The 22267-nt window shown below is 51.9% G+C and overlaps 1 protein-coding gene across 2 annotated transcripts in view; it reads right to left on the bottom strand.

Moving 5' to 3' along the window:
* Positions 1-22267, bottom strand: part of Glis1 (GLIS family zinc finger 1) — a 189996-nt gene that overhangs the window by 15679 nt on the left and 152050 nt on the right. For both annotated transcript variants that reach the window (XM_006238561.4, XM_039111146.2), the window contains exon 5: positions 4329-4490. In XM_006238561.4, coding sequence (XP_006238623.1) covers positions 4329-4490 — 162 coding nt within the window. The remainder of the gene's footprint in view (positions 1-4328; positions 4491-22267) is intronic.

The following is a 22267-nucleotide window of genomic DNA, read 5'->3' as shown; positions in this document are numbered from 1 at the left end:
CTGAAGGCTACAGATAACCTAGTCTGGGGGAGGAGAGGTGAGCTGTCCCCATTCTGCCACCATGTCGAGCGTATGGGCCAGTTGTTTCCTGTGTGCAAAAGGGGACTGACTGAACCCTATGGGTCTTTCTAGCTCACACTGGCTGTGACAAGAATGCTGTCATAGCTTAGCTTCACAGAAGCAGTACGTGGACAGGGGTACACAAGAGGTTGTCCTGGGCAGGAGAATGAAGAGAGGAAGATGGCATGTCCCAGGGCCAGCCTAAATGGCTGCTGTTAGGCAGGTCCAAGTGGTACTATGGGCCACAGCAAGCAAGGTCTCCCTTCCAATAACTAGGGGTGGGGGAGTTGACCTCAAGGAGCATAAGCTGGGGGGCCCTAAGGCCATGCTGTCTGCATGGGCATGGGCCAGACTGGTTTCCTATGACCATCCCACTGCCCTGGAAGGCCAGCAGGAGACTCCAAGCCAGCCCTTGGCTTCTGTTTAGACTCCTGCCCCAGGTTCTCCCCTGCCCCCAAGATCCTAGTCTCCTTCCATGCAAAGTCCCAGAGCTCTTGCCACAGTGCAGCCATGGTCCTGCCTCTGTGCAACCCTCCATGGACCCCTGATAGGATCTGGGTCGGTTCCTGGCACTGACTGGGGTCCCCTCCTATTGTCCCCATTCGTATCCCACAATGGTCCTCCTACCCCACCCAACCCATGTCACCTCCTCTTTACCTTTGCTTAGATCCTGTCTTCTGGATTGACCTGAGATTCCCGCAGGCCATGCTGTCCCTCTGTGCTACCAGTGAGGAACCCATCTAATCCTGCCCAGGTTCCAGAAGACCAGTGAAGGGCAACTCACGGCCCTACATACATCTCACAGCTCAGGGGTTTTCAGTACTTGGGGCTCTCAGATGCTACTGAGGCATGAAGTTCACAGGGCTTTTTATTTGAAGCACGCTGAGTGTTTCATAGCCCTCAGGACTGCCTCCTGGAACTGCAGAGGATGGAAGTTGTGTGTGTGTGTGTGTGTGTGTGTGTGTGTAGCATGGGCCTGTGTGTTTAGGAAATGGTACCTCTTAGAGAAGCCCCAGGGATTGTCATGTCCAGTCAGAGACACCAAGGGGAGCTACCTATAAGCCTCAAGGCAATTCTGCCCCTATCAGAGACAGGGAAGCTCAGAGAGGTGCCCACTGTTCAGGTGGGGAGAAACAGAAAGAGATGACTGTAACCATACCTTGGAGCTGCCACGAAGATTGCCAGGTTAAAGAATGGAGAACAACAAAAAGAGAGAGACAGTGGTGAGAAGCTGACTAAGCCAAGAGGAAGGCAGGGGAGGGAGAGGGAGGCCTGACTGGGACTGCCCACCACCTGCTTCAACATGCGAGTCCCACACACTCACACAGCCCCTCACATGAGACCCAACCTCCATCCTCACACACACACTCTCTCTCTCTCTCTCTCTCTCTCTCTCTCTCTCTCTCTCACACACACACACACACACACACACACACACACACTCACTCACTCACTCACACACTCTCACACACATGCGTTCTCTCTAAGGGGCCCCAGGATGCTCTCCCATGAGCCCTGCCCTGCCCCTGAGCTGTCTGGCCCCAGGCCTTGTCCCTTGAGAACGCTGACACAATCCATACGCTTTGGTCAAAAAGGAAACAAACAGCCCTGTGTGGCAGGCACACTCGCTTGGAAACAGGGCAGCAAGGCCCATCTTTGTGTTTGTTTTTCCAGGGCTTGACGTGTATTGAACATTCCTCAGGCCCAGCAGCTCCCTTGAGCCCTCAGGAAACCCTGTGGCTATCCCAAGCTACCAGTCAAACCCTAGGCCCGGAATCCCCATACAAGCCCCAGGACTGGGCTTGTGTTATTCCTGTCGACAAGGCTACTTTTCCTTATCTGTACAGAGCTCTATGAGCTGGACATGGGAGACAGTTCTGTCTCTGAAGGCTTCCTAGGCATAGCACTGCCAAGCACCAGCCACTCATGGTACCCTCTGAGTCCCACACCCACTCATGAGAAATGCCCCAGTTCTACAGAAGATGTCAAAGCCAGCAGGTGTGTGCCCTTCTATGTTAGGGGACTTCCTTCTCTCAGAACCTCCGAAAAGTTCAATCGAATAGAGGTCGCATCCTGTTGATGGGGAAACTGAGGCCCACACTGGAACAGTGGCTGCCAGGGTCAAGCCCACACTGGTGTGGGAGGATTTGGCTGATGTAACAGACTGGGAAAGAAAGGGCTGCTTGGTTTGCAATGCAGGCCTCTAATCAGTCAACTCAGCTATACCCTCTATTCTCAAGAGGCAGACCTCTTACCACTGAGAAAACTGGGGTACAGGAGGTAATGGGGGGTTCTCATCCGAGCTTTGTGACAGGTGGCAGAGCCAAAATCAGAGCCGCAGCCCGCCTTCTCTGGTCTGCTCACAGAACTGCCTTCCTGCCATGGGTCCTGTACTCTCTGATGCCAGGGATAGCTGGGACTGAGGCTGGGTCTCTATGAGAGGTCCTGTGTATGAGCCTGACCTGCTGCTGACTTGAGGGGTAAGGGCTAGGACATAGCCTAGCAACAAGGAGCTGCCCATGCTGTCTAGGCAGAGAGCAGGGTGTGAGTGGCCTGGGGGTAACCCAGTGGGCTTGTGCGAACCTGACCTGGCCTAGGCCTCAGGGGCTATGCTCACTCATCAAACGGGCTGGGAAATACAGTACGGGCAGGGGTGAGGAAGGAACCAGAAACTAGACAGGCCATGGGGATGCGCCATGTTGGATGCCTTGTGGCTTCAAGGCAAATCTGGGGGTGTTGCCATATGAGCTGCATCTCTCAAGAGCAAGTGCCAAGGACCCCAAGGCTGAGGTGACCAAAGAGAGAGGCTTGGAAGAACACAGCTCACTTCCAGTCCCAGCCACTGACAGTGAGGTCTCTAAGAGGAGGGAAGTTGAGTTGGCGTTGGAGACAAGGACTACTTGCCAATCTGCCCCTTCGGCTTAGATACAGCCATTCAAGCTTTTTCAGTAAAGAGCCCTGGGCTTGGAGTCAGACACCGGTGCATCTGGCTCTGCCCCCTGCCTGTCACTGACACAGAAATGATCTGGCTTGGGTCTCAGCTTCGCCTGAACTGGGGCAGGTGTGTGACACTTTAGGGCTGGAAGAGAGAAGGGGCCCAGTCCAGGGTCTGGCCTGGCTCCAAAGTTCCCTTGTGATCTTTCCGCTGACTTTTCTGAATCTTGGTTCCTAGCTGTAAGGTACAGGGCTGGGACTGGAGGGCTGCGTGTCTTCTCAGGTTTGACCTTTACTGTTTTATGGCTTCCGAGTTGCACAAAGAGGTCAGTTAGCCTCTCGGGCCCCCATTCCTTCGTCTGTGTGTTGGATGGGATAGGTTTATCTATCAAATGGAGCCTAGCCCCATCCCAGCTCCACCAACATAGGCAGCACAGCAGAGAATTGCTCTGAAGTCCAAACATGGGTTCTTCCAGCAGACTCCAGCCTTGTCCTGCACACAGGGTTGGGATCCTCCCAAGATACACGACACATTCCCTGTGAGACCGGCATGCAGACGGAGTCTGTCACCCCTGCCAGGGTCAGCCATGCAATCGTGGGCACGCATAGGACCCCCAAGCCCACTTCCCTCCTGTGTCACATGGGTCAGGGACCTTGGTAGCAGTATAGGGGCATCCTGAAAGTGCTGTGTTAACTGCTGGTGCCCTTATTTGCGCAGGGGACGTGTGGAGCGACCTGGGACAGAGCTGTGGGTCTCTGGAATATAAGCAGGGCAGGAAGGTGGCAAGAGACATAGCACTGCTGTGGCAAGATGCTGGATCCTGCACATCATCAACTACAGCTCCTTAGGGGAGAAAGATAGCCTTAGAGAGCCTATGTATTGTCCCCAAGTGAGGAGTGGGAAGAGCAGGAAGTGGCCTGCTCAGGATGCAGATAGAGCTGGCCTGCCAAAGAAAGTATGTGGGAGTGAGAGCATCCACTTTCCCATAAGACCCTGGGGCCTGCGCTGATACCTGTGGGCCAAGTAGGGTAATCTCATCTGGAGGCCCTTGTTAAGTTCGTCTGACCATCCTACATCCTCACTGAGGACATGTGGCAATACCCAAGTTGTTTGTGTCTGCTACCACTGGAAGACGATGGGAAAAAAAATCTACTTAGTGGAAAGGAAGTCTACTAATCATACTACAATACAAAGAACACACCCCTCCCACTCCTGCCCAGAGTTACCTGCCCTGTGTGACAGAGCCTGCAGCTCTAGGCAGAGACTCAGCCTGGAGGCTGGGGTCTGTGTGTAGCCCTGTTCCACCCCGGCCTCCACATTCAGGCCTACCTACCGTGTCGAGGTGGGTGCGTTGGTGCTTGGCACGGTCACTGGAGTTGCTGAAGGCCTTCTGGCAGCCTGGGTGCTGGCACAGGTATGGTTTCTCGCCTGTGTGGCTCCTCAGGTGGATCTTCAGGTTCTCCAGACGGGAAAAGGCTTTACTGCAGCCTTCGAACTGCAGGAGAGGCTGATGAGGGGTGCCCTCAGCCCTGAGGGCCCACCCACCTAGAAACAGCACCCCTATGCATACCTGGCCCAGGCCAAACTACCCGCTGCCCTCCCTAAGCCTCTGGGAACAATGCCCTGAGAGAGTGGCCAGGCTTAGAGTCTGCTAGGGCGGGACAAGATGACCTTGCTGCTTTTGACCGTGGGGGTAACAACTACACATGTGCCAGTTGTGCATCCCAAGTTAGCGACTGCAAGGCAGACCATGTCCGAGCATAGAACCCCAGAATGTGGGAGCCCAGCCTGGACTGGAAGGGCTTTATTCCTGAGCAGCTTTGGGGTGCCCTGAGCCTTCAATGTATCTGCTCCTCTCCTAAGGTGAGGCTATGGCTATCCATCAGGGACGATACAAAGATGGCAGTGAATGACATAGGGCACCATCCTTAATAGTTGTTGTAAGACAGTCACATATGGACACTGAAGGGTCACTGGGTCACATGTCATTTAGCTGCTGTCCTATGCCCACCTTCCAGCAGGTTGCTTGCCAGGTACTGGACCTGTAGTAGCCACCCAACACAGTACGGCTGTTAGGTTCCTAGCAGTGTGTGTGTGAAGAAATGAGTCACAGCGAAGACAGGAAGAAGAGTATGGGCCTCTGCCCACCCTGTCCATTCTCCATGGCCTCAACTGTGTGTCCCCGCAGCCTCCACTGAGCTTGGACCTCTCTTCCATACCCTCTGACTTATGCACATCCTCCCTACCTCCTGCCCTGGTCTCCACACAGCTACCCTGGAGCCCCCGCATACCAACAGAACCCAGTGGCTCCCTCCTCACAGACCTGCCTGCCACCTAGCGTTCTGTTCCTGTGGCATTCTCCCACCTGCCTGCCTCTCTGCCTGGCCTCCTCTAGCAGAAGGCAGTTTTCAGCTTTCGTTCGTGCCTGTCCTTCAACAAGGAAGGTCGTCTCTCCTGATCATCCACCTACCCCCGGCTCAGCCTTCAAAGTCCAACTCAGAGGCTGGCTGGCTGGGTGAGTGAGTGAAGCAGCAGACTCCAGCCTTTGGTGTGGTGTCACCTACTATCTGCCCATGCAGCTGGCCTTCCAGCTAGGTGTATTTCAGGGTGGGGTAGAGGCCACAGTGGCTGGAACCTGCTGCTCCAGGTAGCATGCATGTTTAGTAACAAACCGCTGAAGCATGTGACATCAATGTCCTTGTCTCAGAAACATTGGTAGAGTGAAGTGACCTGCCCAACCACAGTCACACGACACAGCAAAGACAAGCTACAGGCCAAATGTGAGGTCAAAGCCTAGGTAGGTGACTATGCTTGCTGACTTCCAGTGACTGCTGAGGACAAAGGGATGGAGGGATGGCTTTCTCCTGCAAGTCCAGCTGTGAGCACCCAACCCAGGATAGAACCTATGTGACTCCAGCCCTCTGCACTAGGTTTCCCTGTGCTACAGCAACCCGCTGGGGACAAAAATGTTCATGTTTCCCAAGGGCTAGGGCTCCAAAACAACCCTTTATGTCCCCGCTCTAGACTCCCCCCTCAAGGGAAGGTGCTGAAGGTTCTGTTCTCTCCCTCTCCCCTGAACTGCCATTTAGTCTTTAATGTCTTTGCCGACTTTAAAGGTGCAGTACCTGTTAGTAAGTTCAGGGCGTGTCTGGAAAGGCTTAGGGGCAGAGTTAAGATCCTGCGGCTTGTGTTCTTGTCCCTTTAGGGGTAGGCGCTTAATCTAAGGAGGCTCTGTATGTCTGGTAATTTCTAGCTTGGGAACATTCATTTGGATGGAGCAGCTCCAGCCTAGGCTGGCTTAACCAGGTTGTCAAGGGAACTCAGACATGGGTACTGCCCTCTAGAAGGACAAGGACACATAGGAGATACACATGTCATCAGAAAGCTTCAGAGCCAAACAGTCAGAGCAAGAGAGCTGTAGGCCATGGCAGCACAGACTGGTCCCTTCAGCCAGCCTGGGAATCAGACATGAGATGTCTCGGAGTGAGTAAGGACCGTCCCAAGCATGGAGAGATGGGAAGGGGTGTGGAAGACATAGCACCTGGTCATACCAGCACCCATGTCTTCAGTCACCCCACCGATGCTCCTGGGAACCCATTACCATGGTGGCATAGCCCACTCTACGATGGGCTGACAGGACAGTGGGACACAAAGGATAGACTGAGGCTCCAGCACATGCAAAGAACATAGGTCTATTGTAGAGCCCCTCTGCACTTATGTAAGTTATGCCCTAGGGAATACTGGGGGAGGTTCATGTAGGGAATCAGAGTCAGGCTGCCCTGCAGCTCAGATGACAGGCAGATAAGTTTATAGTTCACACCAGGGAAAGTGGAGATCATGGCAGGGCTGATCAGATGTATACTCTGGAAATTAAGGGTGTGTGTGGGCAGGGCCAAACACACCCTCTGGGAATTAGGGGGACAGGGTCATATATGAATTATGAGAATCAGAGGGAGCAGGGGGAAATGGGGACAGTGCCAAGTATGCACGAAGAAGCCACCTTTGGCTGCTAGCAGCAAGTAAGACTTGGAGAAGAGGCAGAGAGAAGGAGTCGCTGCAGTTACAGAGGGCCACTGAGGTCCGTCAAGAGCAGAGGCCACGGCAGAACTTCCTGTATAGCTGCGAGGACAAGTGTCAGAGACAATGGCCCCTTAGATGCCAAGTGGGTCACTGTACATGCCGCTGCTGGGATCAACCTGGGTTTCTAGTTGTGGGCCTGTTGTTTTATCAGAACAAAAGGAAATTCTGGATATGGAATAGCGAGTGGCCAGTGTCTCCCAGCTCACCAAGTTCACGCCTATGTGATGAAGGCCCCTGGGCAGAAACAGCATCCACTTTCTCAGTATCCACTTTGGCCCTCAGTTGGTTACTGACTGGTTTCTCTGATTATGTGAGAGTCTGTCAGACTCTGGGGATTGGTTTACCCCTTCCCTGCCAGGACTCTGTGGATCCTGTCTGGGCTTCAGAACACCTGTTTCCCCATCCCTGCCTTTATTCAGACTGCGCCTCTCCTGGGAAGTCTTCCCTTCCCACTCTGACAATTTAATGTATACATTTTCCAGAAATCCAGGATCTATGTTAATGTCTTCCAGGACGGCCCCGAATGTCTCTCCCACCCCATACAGCCCACACATCAGCTGTGGAGAGATGACTCAGAACTTGCCAGGAGTCTCCATCCGGAAGGCCTTTTCTTAATATGATCGAGAGGCCTCAAAGGCCTTTCCTTCCTTTTCCCCTTAACAAATACTTGCTTCTGTCCCTTAGACATCACCTCCTAGGGGGAGCCTTTCTAACCCCACTGCATCTGCGGTGGAAGCTTTTGTGTCCTGGGAGCAGCCTGTCACTCCAAGGACACTTAGAGGAAGCAGTGGGTGGGGAAGGGATGCTGCCTTATTAGTACAGGTCTGAGTTAAAGGTGCCATACGGATCCTGGCAGACCCGTGTTTCCATCAGAACCAGCATCCAGACCTGCTCACCCTTGCAAGCCCAATTATCTCTAACAACTGCACAGATGAGGCCAGAGATAGAGCAGAGGCTGGGAGTGACCATCGTATCAACACCTGCGCCTGGCTTCAAGGGGCCTGGTGCTGCCCCAGCATGCTGTCCCCATGGCCTTCTAGGTATGTATGACTCTGCCTAGTCAGATGAGGGAGGGGCTGAGGCTCGGCGGCACAGAGCACACTGATTATAGACATGGCTTCTGCCACAGACTATCTGGGCAACTGTTGGCTGCTCACTTCCTGATCCCAGGCAAGTTCTTCTGTGGGTCTCAGTTTATCTGTAAACTAGGGGAATGGCACTAAACTTACTGGATGTTAGTCCTAAGTGAAATAGCACATGACAAGCTCTGATCTTGTTCCTGTCGATGGTACTTAAGGTCCCAGAGCAGGTTAAGTGGAGGTTGGGCTGAGGTCATCTCTGGCCTACTGCATCTCTAATAGAGCTGTTCGTGCATATGTGCATATATGTGTGCATGTGTGTGTCTGTCTGTGTCCTCCCACTTACCCCTACCCTTTCCTTTTCTTACTCCTCACCCCTGTAGCCCACACCTAGCTAACCCCCTCACCATACTCTACCTTTCAACAACAAAGGCACAAAATGCCTTACTGTCCCACATAGGCAGCTGAGAGCTCTAAAGGCTGAATGTGTGGTCCTTCCAGTTGCAGGGCTGGGGATTACCAAAGCCTTCCTGAGGCTGAGCCCTGATGCCTAGGTTTCAACAAATGAGGTGCCAAAAGATTCATCTCAGGGAGGGCAGGCACAAGCCCTGGCAGTGCGAGCTGCAGGGGCGCTGGGGTGCCAGCATCAGGAACGCAGAGGGAAAGCAGACACTGGAGCTGGGGCTGCCTCTGATCACATACATGGAGCAAGTGAGCTCTGGTATTTCTGATCCTGAACAACTTTACAGAACACTCTTGTACTGTTACTGCCATGGGTCAGCAGATGATGACACCAGGCTCCCCTGGGGTGCTCCAGCATGGCTTCTGCTGATGAGATGGCCTTCTACCCAGGTGCTAAGCTAGGAGACCTGTTTCCTTCTCCTTAATCTCAGCATCTAATCTGCCAGCAGCCCATGGAGGAGCCATCTCTCCAACACCTCTTCATGCTCTACCCATTGCAGCTGACCCCCCTGGGTACCACAGAGCTGCCTGCCTCTTCCCAGTTCGCTCCCATGTGGCATCTAGAACAAGCACTTAGCATCTAGATAAGGTCTGTCCTTACCCCTCCTTGCTACAACTGGGGTCAGCTCTCTCGTACTTTATTATATTATACAGTTTGACCCTGCATTCGTGCCGGTATGATCTGGCCCTGGCGATACTTGGCAGAGTTATCAGCTGGCACACCTCTCTGCCCCAGCATCTTGTACAGTGTGGTTCCAGTCCATCCTCTATGCACCCTGAGGGAATGCTCTTAGGTGAGTTCATTTTACCTGTCCAGAGCCCAGCGATCTCCTGGGCACATGGGGAGGGTGCTGTTTGCGAACCAAAGCATGCATGTAGCATCCTGTGGGCCTTGGTCTCCATGCCACCAGTGGCCTTCAGACAGTTCCGTGGGTAAATTTAGACACGCTGTTTCAACTAACCAGATATACTCCCGGTTCATCTAGCCTGAAGTAAAGGCTCACACATGGGGATAGACAGGGTCACTATTGGGGGAAAACTCTGTAGGGTGTCTAACAGTCTCAAAACATGTCAAGATAGGTGGCTATCAACACTGAAATACATCCTGAGAGAGAGTGGCGTGGAAAGGCAATGCCCCTCACACATCTCACCTACCACTGGCTAGTTGACTTCCCAGCCTCACCCTGCAGATGACAGAAGGGTGATGTCACCACACTCACATAGCCAATCAAAACTGGCCCGGAGTCTGACTGACATGGCTGCACACCCCTAAACTCTTAGCCCAGTGCCTCGGGGTATGTGAGACCACCTAAACCAGGCTGTTATTCCTGTGATTTCAAACTGGGCCCAACATGGGTTCCCTTTCTCAGCAAATCTAGGCTGGGACTGCTCTCTGTGATGCTGCCCTACAGAAAGGGAAACCCAGGAAGCCTAGTGGAAAGGAGAGCACAGGGCTGATCCGCAGAGTGCCGAGCCTTGAAAGGCCCTGTTCCCACATGTGGGGCGCGTTACGAAAGAAGATTAAAATAATGGGGGAAAATACCCCGGGAACCGTGAAGCCCCAGACCATCTGGAGTTTTATAGTAACAGGCAGGGGAAAATCAGCCTAATTGAAAAAAGTCCACTGCAATCCATTACTGCTGCGTGCAGCTCACAGTACGGAGGGCAGGAGATGAAAGACAGAGAGGGGCCATTGCTGGAGCCAGGGAGGGGGAGCATCTTCCCCTCCAGGCCCAGCCCAAAGACCCTTCCAGTTCTGGGTGGGGAGGGGGGTTAGTCAAAGCCCAGGACCTCTCAGGCCCTGGGGTAGGCTTAAAATCTGTAGGACTGGTTAGGTTCTCAGCAAGTTGCCTTCTGAGCTTTTTGCTCATGGGTAAGGCTGAGACCCCGCAGGAGAACCTTCTGGGTGGTGGACACAGTTGGCTCTGGTGATGATGTCTTTCCCTCTGGCCCCTGGAGAAGAATCAAGGGCTCTGTTTCACACATAAGGTGTAGGATGACGCCATGTATAAATTCACATAGAACAAGGACCATGATTTTGGGCAAATCATATCCCATCCCTGTCCCCATTTTTTGCTTCTAAATGGGACCATCACAAACAGCTCTGAGAAGTGATACACTGATATACTGAGAGTAGGACCTGGCACACAGTTGGTGCCTAATGAATGTCAAGTTTCCTCCCTGCAGCTCACATGGCCCAAGAGGAAGGAAGGCCCAGTTTCTCATGCCCTAATGAAGAAGCTGGATGCAGAGAATAAAGAAGGGGTTTGGGGGGGTGGGGCATGCGGCAGGGCAGGGGAGGAAATGCCTCCAGATTTGGCATTTGCCAGTGACTTGCTTCTAAACAAACACATTTCTGGTTTAAGGGTAAAATATATTGGGTTACAATAGCCTGGCAGGCCATTCAGAGATCAACTTCTCATTTTTGTACAAACTTTTAAGTTACTTTACAATGATTTAGATGGGAGAAATGTGCGGTGCCAGATTCTTTTCCAAGATGTCAAACAATGCTGTGTTTGGCCAGCTTTAAAGGCTAGCCATCCGGGAATTGAGGGCCACTCCTCAACCCCTCACCCTGGGAGAGGCTCAGGCTGGCTGGCCCCGGGCAAGTGTACCAGCCTATGATCCCTTTGTGGGTTTCACAGGGTTCTCCAGAGCCCCGGGCTTTGCCAGTCCTCTGGGGGGTGGGGGGCGGTGGTCAAGTCAGCAAGGGAAGAGACAAGCGTAGAAGACTTGGGGATGTGGGGCTGAAGAACACTAGTCTGGACTCTGCCTCTAGACTATGAGGCCTCTGGAAGAGGGCATAGTTCAATTTTGGGTACAAAGAATAAGTAGGCAGTTGTATGCAGTAGGTGCATCTGTCCCTGCAATAGGTGACTCTGCCCTGTAGCAACTGTCACATTTGTCACATACCTGTTAGCAGACCAAACTCATAAGCACTGTCTCCCCAAGGCCATTGGGTAGGCAGAGTACCTGACTCTATTAAAGATAGAGACCGAGGCCCAGAGCAGGTGAGAGTCTTGGAACTCATTAAGGCGGACCCCAACCCCGCCCCTGGGCTGAGCTTTGTGTCTGGGGGAAGACTCATCCCAGGCTGGCCAGTCTGACAATCTCCTCTGGCTAACACAAGTTCCAGGAGCCCTTGAAACCACCCAGAGAAGCTGGCAGACTATGGCAGTGGCAGGGACAGAGCAAGGCAAGGGAGGAGGGGACAGAGGAGTCATGCCTGTCCTGGGAAGAGGGTTCCGAGGATGTGGTACCTGAACCTTTCCCTACCAGGACCACAATGACCACTCTGGGTCAGGCTCACCTTGGGCCCAAAGCCTTCTCCACAAGTAAAATGGGTTTCTACTCCTAGTAGTTGAGGGAGGCCTAGAGACGTGTTTGTCAGCCAGCAAGGACCGAGATGGCCTGTCTTTCAGGGGTATACAGAGAGGCTTGGCTAGGGGCCAGGCCCCAAGAGAGGGGAGGCAGGGGAATAGCTTTTTATCTGACACGTGCATACCAGGCCACCAGATAAGAGACCCAGAATCACAGCCACACATACATATGTACCCCAAAATTGACTCTTTCCCTCTCAACCTAGCAGTATGTCAAAGACAAACCTAGGACACCAGCACACTCATATATACACACCAAGACCTAGATATGCTCTCATACACAAGCCCTGCACACATACTCCACACGCTCCCACCACACAGACACCCTACAACTCATTCAGGACAACACACAACTTGTACACACACCCAAAGATACACAAGCTGAAGATACTACCATAACCGTCACAAACACGCCAATTCTACCATCTCTAGAGACACTCACTGACACACTGCCTGTATGCAACACCATACACGCAGACACTGACGTGTGTGGAATGAGAGTGGCCAGTCCATGTGCTCTGGAAGAAAGGCATGCCACCTAGAGACAAAAGGCTTCCCCAAGGACACACCAGCACCCAGACACCCAAGGCTATACATACTCTTGTACTCCCAGGTATACCCTTTCTTTAGACCCAGGTATCTTTAAGGTGTAGTGCAGAAGCTTCAGGAAGAAAAGGCTAGGGTACCCTGACTCCTAACTTCCAGAGGGTAGCTATGTAAGGCTGACTTTGGATTGGGCAGAGAGCCCGTGAAAACCCCGAGACAGTGGGTTTCCTCCTGGCCTCCCGTGCCCATCTCCCACCCTCTTCTAGCTTGGTCCATACCTCATTGCCCTCAGCCTACACCCATGCTGCCCCTTCTCACAATGGCCTTGATTTACTCTTTAGCCCTTCTGATTCTTTTAGGCGTGGCTCATACTGAGGCCTTTGCTAAGCGTCCTTCCTGCTGGTCTGCCTTGAAACTCCTCCCACTGGTGCTGACGTGGACTCTTCCTTCTCAAGGATCACACTTTCTTGGTGCCTTGCTTGAGGCCCTGGAGCCTCGCATCACACTTGCAACACAGATGGGAGCCAGTGCTCAGGCTCATGGAGGGTGCCCAGTAGAGGTGGCCTGAAGGAACTGTGATAGCCTGGGTCCAGGGCCTGCGCCCTGTATGCACCCTTGATCTAGTGAAGGACACAGAGAAAGCAGCAGCAATTGCCTGCACATTCAGCCACAGACGTCCGCCTACAGAGGAAATGAGCTGAGGAGAACCATCCTGGTGGCCAGGGCCCCAGTGTGCTGAGCACTCCTCTTCCTTGGTCCCATCAGCATCAGAGCAACCCTGGGAGAGGCAAGAGTGGGTTTCTGTCCTTGAGACGGGTAAGTAGAAGCATCGAATGGCAAGGGAATGACCTAGGGCTGGGCCTCAGTGTGCTCAGGCTATGGTTCTAGGAGGTAGGTGGAGAGGGTATCCAGCTATGGAGGTCCACATCTCACAGCTCCTCCAGGAGCCAGTAAGCTGGATGAGGCAGGGAGGCCCACATGCCAGTCAAGGCCCCTGTTCTATGGCTCCAGGTCAAGAGGGATCTGCTGTCAGTGGTTCTGCTTATGGCCTATTCTCCAGTGTCCATAGTGACATCCTGTTAACCAGCCATACAAAATCAGTCACTAGGACAGATCCCCAGGGAAGTGTCTTTCCCCACTAGGTCTCACTCAGTTCTCATCTGTAAAGTGGGTGTGTGTGGAGCAGAGAGAACTGTAAGTACTTAAAGGTGACATGGTGGAGATGACGCGGCAGAAAGGAGAGTGGATGGGGCAAGCTCTTGGTTTCGGATCAAGCTCAAGACCAAGTGGAAAGAACTCTGCAGACTGTACGTATGAGTCATGTAGTTAATATTCAAATGACACTTCTGCCATTAACCCGCAAGAGTGCCTGGGATGGTTCCTGGTGTATGTGAATACCCGTTAAGGACTAAATAAAAACAAGGAGCAAGCGTGACCCAAGGAAGACCTTTTCTCTTCTAGAGCCAGATTCCAGGGTAGAGTGGAGAGGCAGCTTGCCCAGTGATGGTCTCCCAAGTTAGATCCAGGGGTGAGCTTGAGGGAGAAAGAGCAAAGTCCTCCCAAACTCCCTTCTCACAAACAGTGCTCTGGCCAGGACAAAGAAGGGATCTCCCAAGTGGGGAGGCCAAACCCCAGGGGAGTTTATAATACTTTATCTACCCTGACTACCCTTTTGGTAGTGTCTGTGTGTTTCAAGGAAGTCTGTCCCCTATAGTTGGGAATTGGGAAGACAGACTTTCTGGAACCAGTGCAGACTTGATCAGATGGACAGGGGACAAGTGGACTTTGACCAGAAATGGGGCAGCATGGCTTAGCAGGTGACAGTGTTTGAGACAGAGGGTCCTTTGTTTCTACACAAGCTTGCATGTCCCAGAACTGAGAGAATGCTGGAGACTGCTAGGTGCTGCTCTGTGGGCTTCTGGGGATGGCCTCCCTGGCACAGATACTTGTGCTGGGGCAAAATTAAAAGTTAAACGCATTCTCCTCATAACCCAGCCGTGGGCTTCAGAATGCACTCTGATGTAAGTAACATGGAGAAACACAGACAAAAAGGAAGACCATCGCTGGTACCAATGGCACCCCTCAGTCATGTTCAGCAGCCTTAACTATGAAGTAAAGCAGTCCTGCTTGGCTGATCTCCAAACTCCCCTAGATGGAAGGGCCACAGTACTGATTTTCTTAGATGAGGCTTCCAAGGACATCCAACACCAGGGCTCTTACTATGTACTGAACCAAAAACAAAGTGTTATAGGGATTGAGGAAACATTGACCACAGTAAAGAAATGGCTAGAGTAAGAGGAGTTACTAAGTCACCAGAAAATGTGGTCACGGCCATATTGAGTACTCCTAAAAACCACGAATCTCCAGCAGTGTAGTCTGCCCAGTCTGGGGCTCCACCAAGGCCTAGGCTTTCCACAACCCGTGTGTGCTCCCTCTCTCAAGCCAGAGAGAAACAGACAGCCATCACCACACTGAAGTATCAGCTATGAAAACCAAAGAACTATGTCTATGTGATAAGCCAGTCCCTGAGGGGAAGCGCTCGCTGTACCATGCTCCTGAGCTCGGGGGAAATGAGGCACTTTCTGGGAAGCCAGCTGCCCAGATGCCTGGCTGTGTGGAGCCTCACTACCCTGACTCAGGGGACGGCTGGAACTGATTAGCATTATGTCAGGAATAATGTGAAATTAAAACATTTAGCTTTGGCTTCAAACACTGAGGAGGATAAAAAGGGGAAGATGCCACTGCACTGAGCGCTCAAGTGGCTGTGACCTGGGTACCCAGAATTCAAAGGAAAGAAACTGCTGCTTAGCCCTTGGGCCCAGGCAGGACCCTGAGACTGACAACAGGGCCAGAGATAGAAAGTGGAGTCTTTGGCCTGATCCAGGAGGGAGCTATAGTCCAGGATCCAAACTGGGTGGCCTTCTGTCCTCCATATGCCCCGCCCACTCTCCTTCGGGCTTCCCTGCTGCTATTCTGAATTCTACTGAATTCTGTTCTAGTCATCACCTTTCATGCCCATCATCTACCCCATGGTCAGGGATTCGGAGACTGCCAGATGCTGTTGTCACTGTTCAAAACCCATCTTGGGCTTAGAATAGAAGCATAGCCTGCCGCTCGCCCTGCAGGCTTGTTGGTCCAGCTTCTTGGCCTACAGGGACAGCCTAACTTCACTTTCACAGCACTGTTTCCTGGGATAGCCTCAAGTGTCAGGGTTGGCAGCAATTGGGATGCCACAGCAGGTACCTTTAGGGATAAAGTCCTGAGCCTCCTCAGTCTACCTCAGCCCAGGAAACCTGTCAGGTTTAGCTGGACCTCAAAGGTCTTCATGTGACAGGTGGGGACACCCTAGCAGCCCAAAGGCTTACCAAGGCTTCCTCTGTCCCCTAGATCTGGCAGTGTATGCACCCCTGTGGTCCTAGGCAGAATATGCTCCCACATGTTCATCCTGCTGGACAAAGTATTGATCTCTGAGTCACTTGTGTCTGGATTCTAATTCCGATGCCCTCCTGTCTAACTCGGGCTTCAGCAGATTCTGGTGCCCCTCCAAGGCTGTGACTGGTTCGAGCCATCTAACTCTGGGCGTCAGCACGCCTGCTCCGCCGTGAGAGTGGTAAAGACGAGGCAGCTCAGCGCTTCGTGAAGAGACAGTGCCAGACACTGCTGACGTACTACTACCCACAGTCCTCAGCACAGACATAGAACTTGAGCTCCAAGGCTGTGAGGCGCAGGTATCTGGAGGGAACTGGGTGCCTGGCGACATGGGAAAGATAATCTAGGTGATTCCCAGGTCTGGCTGGCTGGTGGCATATAGTAGGGCCAGGTGGCATCCATTAACCCATCCATTCACTCATTCATCCCCCACCCCCAGCTAACTGTGCGTGGTTAGATGTCTAAGATACACTATCTGTGGGAAAGCAAGTCCAGCGTGGCTCCCTTTAGTGCATTTGTCATGTGATAGACAAAGGCCTGGAAACCCTCCACAATGGTCACAGGGGTCAAGTGAGAGTGTGCCATCAGGAGCCCTTTCCTTGCTATACTCTACTTTCTTCAAACATTATCGTCACTGTGTCCCATGTCACACTACGCTCTATTGTAAAAAGTTAGTGGTCGGTGCGGTCCTTTGTGGATTGTCTGAGTTTGTAATTCTAGGCCTGTCTCTCAGTTCAGCAGGTAACCTTGGGTTACAGGACGTGCCTACTCTCCTCGTGTCAGCAGGGATATCTGAGTCGTGTCTGGATGGGACACTCACTCTACGTGACAGGGCCACAGGGTCTTCCACTAAGTTTTCCTCATAAAGACATGCGGACAGTGTGGTGACGTCTGGGAGGAGTTGACGAGTAGGGAAGTGGTGGGCAAATGACTTGGAATCAAGCCCATGGTGCTGCGTATATTGGGGACTTGTAGGTTACTCCCTGGATGAACTGAATGAAGGTCACGGATGCCTACTCACAAGGATGAGCTCACTGAGATCTTGTGTCACACATGCTGGCCAGTGATGACAGAGATATCAGGGAGACAGAGTGACAGGTTTAATTAAACGGTGGTGACAGACGAGGAGGGCGATGGCTATACCATAGCCCCAGAAGTACAGTGAGGTGCAGAGCCCTGGGAAGGGGCAAAGGCACCCTCAACACCCATCACCACAGCCTCAAACACTGTATCACCCTGAGGCACCTGGGTAGGGCCTGGACAATGGATCAGGAGATAAGTTCAAGTCCTACCTCTGACTCTTGCTGGCTCAGGATTTGAGCATGTCACCTGTGCCCTATCCTGCAGTAGAGGTCACATGACCCTCTCTGCAATAGATTTAGTGTAAGGACTAAAACAAGATCAGAGTGTCAGGAGCAGTAAAGGGTGGTCTGCTCCACGCAGCCGGTACTCATGTGCTTCCTCCCAGTACCATCCTCTCAGAATGCCCGTCACCTGGCCACTCCAGCGCATCACCATCCCTTTCAGAAGCCCCCACCCCTTGATTTCCCTAGGCTTCCTGGCCATGTTCCTCCCTCCATCACTGCCTCAGACTCAGCACAGACTCTGTGCTTATTTCTACTGCTTCAGGAAGAGGTCAGACACGGTGCAATCCTGGTCGTGACCAGGCAACGGACCAGGTATCCTGTAGGTGTTCCTGACGGTCTGCAGATGGCAAGGAAACCACTCCATCAGAGTCAGCCTCCTTGTCCCATATCCCATTGCTGGGGAAGGAGAAGGCTCTAATCACAGACGGTCTGAGGTGTGGAGTGGGGGTGGGGGTGCTGCAGATACAAACAACAAAGAGGCTCCAGACCGAGTGTTAGATTGGTTATGGTGGCTTGACCTCATCTCCAACCTTCCAGCCCTGGGCTCAGACTGCTGGTCCCAGGTTCTCCCTCCTCCAACAACAGCATCCAGCTGGATAAGGTGACAGGTAGTAGAGGCAGTCATGGATGCTGTCAGGGCTTTCCCTCCTGTCATGGTCACAGTGCTAGATGGCACACTGGCCTTGGATTCTACTCCTTTACAGCATTGGTTCTTCTGAGGCAGGACACCGTAGTCAGTCACCGTCTGTGAGCCTGCTCCCCTCCCACTATCCAGTCTGACTTGGCAAAAGCTCCCACAGCACACTAAGCACCCCAAGAACTTCCCCACCAGCAGAGCTTTGAGCAGGGACCTGCAGAATGGTGAGGCCACGACTTAGGGCACATTTGCTAATTGTTCATGGCTGCTGGGAGGACTGAGTCACGGAACACAAACCTGATGACGCAGATGTATGCTAGGACTGAGTACTGTATGCAACTCTCCTCACGCCAGTTGTCAAAGCCCACCAGGGCACGTGGCGGCCATTTCTCATCAGAAATAGGGCTCAACACCCCCAGGAAGAGCTCAGCTCATTGGGCCAGTCTCTCCTGTGAGGGGCAGAGGGAGGGCTGTGCTCTCTATCCAGCACACCTTGACCCCACATAAAACTGTCACAAATGACCTTTCAGAAGCGAAGCTTCTGCTACCCTGATACTCCTCTGCCTTGCACTGTGGCCACAGCCCTGGGCCTGGGCTTGAGGGGCAGCCCTTGCATCAACTCAGAAGCTGCTGAGCTGCCTGGGCCCCTGCCCTGTGAAGCTGAACCACAGAGGTCAAGCTGGAGGCCAGATATGCTGGGTGTGTGTCCCTGTGGTCATCCAGAGGCTTCAGTAATGCTTTTCAACAGCTCTGCAGAAAGGGAACACACACAACCATAAAACCCACCACTTAAAGCATATAATTCAGTGGGTGTCAGCATATTCACGCCTGGGAAGCCATCACCACAATGGTTTGTAGAACATTTTCACTCAAAGAAACCCTGGGCCACTGGCTGTCACTCAGTCCTCATTTCTCCCTCTCCTGAGTCCCCAGAAACTGCAGCCAGACTCTCTACTCCGGCAGATTGGTCCTTTCCTTTCTTTGTTGACATGTAAGTGAATCACATAGCATGTAGGTTTTATGCCTGGCTTCCTTTGCTTAGTTTCATGTTTCTAAGACTCCTCTGTGTTATGTTGGAGTGTATATAGCACTTCAGTCATTTTTAGGGCTTGACAATCTTCTTTGGAGGCCTGTAAGATGGGTCAGTGGGTAAACTTGCTTGCTGTGCAAGCCACGCAACTTGCGTTCATTCCTGGAACCCTTGTTTAAATGGAGGAGAGGACCAGCTACCAAAAGTTGTTCTCTGACATTCCCACATACTCTGTGGCATTCATGCCCTGCCATGACGTCACACACAAATGTAATAAGTTAGCACACGAGTAATACCAAGGAAGTATTCTGTTGTGTGGAGTCCATCTGTCCATCTACTGGTGGACACCTGGGCTGTTCTTTGGATTTTGGCTATGGTTAGTGAGACCTGGAATGTTCACGTACGGGTTTTGGTGTGGACGTTCATCCTCCCTTCAGTATCTCCACACAGAATGGAAGTCCACCCAGGCACCAACCTTATGTTAGCTTGAAGAACTGTGGATAGTTTTCTAAAGCCAGGGATGGTTCTGGTGTCTCCACAACTCTGTAACCCTTGTACGAAAACCATGGTTTTGGTCACTGCCATTAAGCAGTGTCAAGTCCCTTCTCATTGCTATGTCCAGGCTCCTGGTTAATGAGTCAAACATCTTTTTCTCTACAACTGCTCAGAGAAATGTCACTCGAGCCTTTGTCCATTAAAAAGCCCACTGTTTTTGTCTCTTTATCATTCAGCTGTGAGATTGTTACTGTGGCTCAGGTGAGTCCCTTCCCTGATCTGTGACTGCAAAGGTGACTGCTTTTGAGCCAAACAAAAGCCACAGGTATAATTCTTTTTATTTTTCCTTTTCTTTTTTTTTGGGAGCTGGGGACCAAACCCAGGGCCTTGCGTTTGCTAGGCAAGCGCTCTACCACTGAGCTAAATCCCCAACCCCACAGGTATAATTCTTACCACATGTGGGGCCACACTGAAGCCTTTCCAGGCAGAAGCATCTTCCTTCCACAGCTCCATAGGTCACTGCTGTCATTGTCCCCACACTGCAGACAGGCAGCCACAAAGCTGTAACCTGCTCATTTTAGCTATCTACTAAGGGGCAGAGTGGATCCTGGGGCATGAGGGACAAACATAACCCAGTCTGCCAAAACTATTTCTGGGAAGGAAAGCCTCTTGGGGTTGACATGGACCTCAAGCAGCAGATGACCATGTAAAGAGGTGTGGCTCTCCCTGTAGGTGTTAGAGCCATTAGATTGAGCCCAGAGTGGGGGTTGGGGTGAGGTGGGGGTGGGGTGGGGTTGTTGGGTTTCCTTTTACCTCTGCCAATCCTGAGGGATCTGGATTTGATTTTATCCCAAAGGGAGTTAGATTCCTTACTGGCAAGCCTGCTCTAATGGGTACAAAAAGGAATATTTTCTCACAGGGAGGAAAGGCTGTGGCTCAGGATGCATCACAACAAATCGTGGACAGTGATACTCTAGGCTGATGACATCAGAGGGGCTCAGGCATGAGCATCCTGGGACTGGCTTTGCAGCAGCCAGAGGAACTTTGACCCCCGAGTTCTAACTGCGAATGGAGGAACATAGACTCATAGGGACCAGTTCGAATTGTCCTCTGACCTCTCCACTGTGGGCCTGCGGATCATTTATGCAAGAAGATAGTTAATAGATGTTCTGGTTATAAAATATGAATAGCAGAAGACTAGTCTAATAGTTAACTGGGTACATTTTACCCCAACTCGCATAAGGGACTATAATACTGCTATGAAAAAGGATTGGCACAGTGTACCATGGACTCCTGGGAGATCTCATTTTTATAACACTACACTTAACAATCCTAATTATTCATAATCTTTTCAACAACACCAGTGGGAACCTGAGAAGCAGGGAGGTGAATAACCTCATCCAAGCTGAGGGCAAGCTGGGACGTAAGCTCTTCTCAGTGGAGTGTCCTGCTGATGGCTTGTCAAGTTCTCACTCAGTCTGACAGTGTGCTCAGCACTCCATCTGGTATGGCAGAAATGGCCAGATGATGGTCTCCTCCCCCTGACTGGGAGTCCTCTTCTATTCCCTGAGAAGTTTCTCAGGACTGTGCTATTTATATAAAGAACGGGAATCACTTGCTTCTTGTAGTTCCTGAGCCCCTGGGAAAGTAAGGAACCATCATCTTGGGACCTGTGGTGGCCTATCCACACTCCCAACCTATGCCCAGGTGGAAGCATCTTGCTGAAGAAGCAAGCTGAGGGTGCCCCAGACCCCACTGCATTCAGTGGACCTTAAGTCCTAGATTCATGCCCTCTTGTCAGCGGAAGGGCTGTCTTGGTCCTGACCCTCCCTAGGCTGCTGGGAAGATAGCAGGTCAGTCATTACGGATGCATCCCAGAGCACAGCTACATGAACAGAACCCGATGATGAGAACTTGCTTCACAGATTGCTTTTGGTTATGTCCCTCCAAGGGTGGGCTTCCTGGAGATAGAAGGACCAGTTCTCTGTTTTTCCTATGTTAGGCCTGACTTCCTGGATGCCCACTCTCTCCTCAGGCTTCTGTAGTAACCACACCTAGACTTTGACATCTGAGCTCTCTATTCTCTTGGTCTACTCATGCCTCCAAGAACTATTCCTACACGCCAGCTAGGATAGAGTGGGACTACATGAGAACCCACCTAGGCCAGACACACACACACACACACACACACACACACACACACACACACACACATACACACACAACTCAACATATGATCAACCAATGTACACTGAGCGTACAAGGGACCAACCTCCTACACCCAACAGATGGACAATGAATGCTTCATACACACAATATCTTCCCATATACAGTAAGCACCTCAGCATGCACACACCAACCTCTACAACCAACATACAAAGAACACACACCAACCTTTTGTACTCCAAAGACGCACAAGGCACACCCGATACACACCGACTCTTATATACACTCATAATACACACCCAACAATTCCTTATACCAATACACATGCATGGTGCATACTTCAAATACACACAGGGCACACCCAGCACACAGGCGCCAACCCCTTAGACCTAACACACATGCACATGATGAAGACCTAACTTTGTTCAAGGCAAAGCTAACCATCCTATTACCCTGTCACAGGCCGAGTCAGCCCGGCTCATTTTCCCCACTCACTGCACATGCACACACTGAAAATGTCCTCCCCAACTTCCAACACACACCTGCCCAACCACATAGGCATATCTAATAGGTACATACTCATACTATACATCCCTGTGAC

Source organism: Rattus norvegicus, chromosome 5 (genome assembly GCF_036323735.1).
Source record: "Rattus norvegicus strain BN/NHsdMcwi chromosome 5, GRCr8, whole genome shotgun sequence".
In the NCBI taxonomy this organism is placed as follows: domain Eukaryota; kingdom Metazoa; phylum Chordata; class Mammalia; order Rodentia; family Muridae; genus Rattus; species Rattus norvegicus.
The sequence above is the reverse complement of the archived record's forward strand: the minus strand, read 5'-3'. Positions and strand labels throughout refer to the sequence as shown.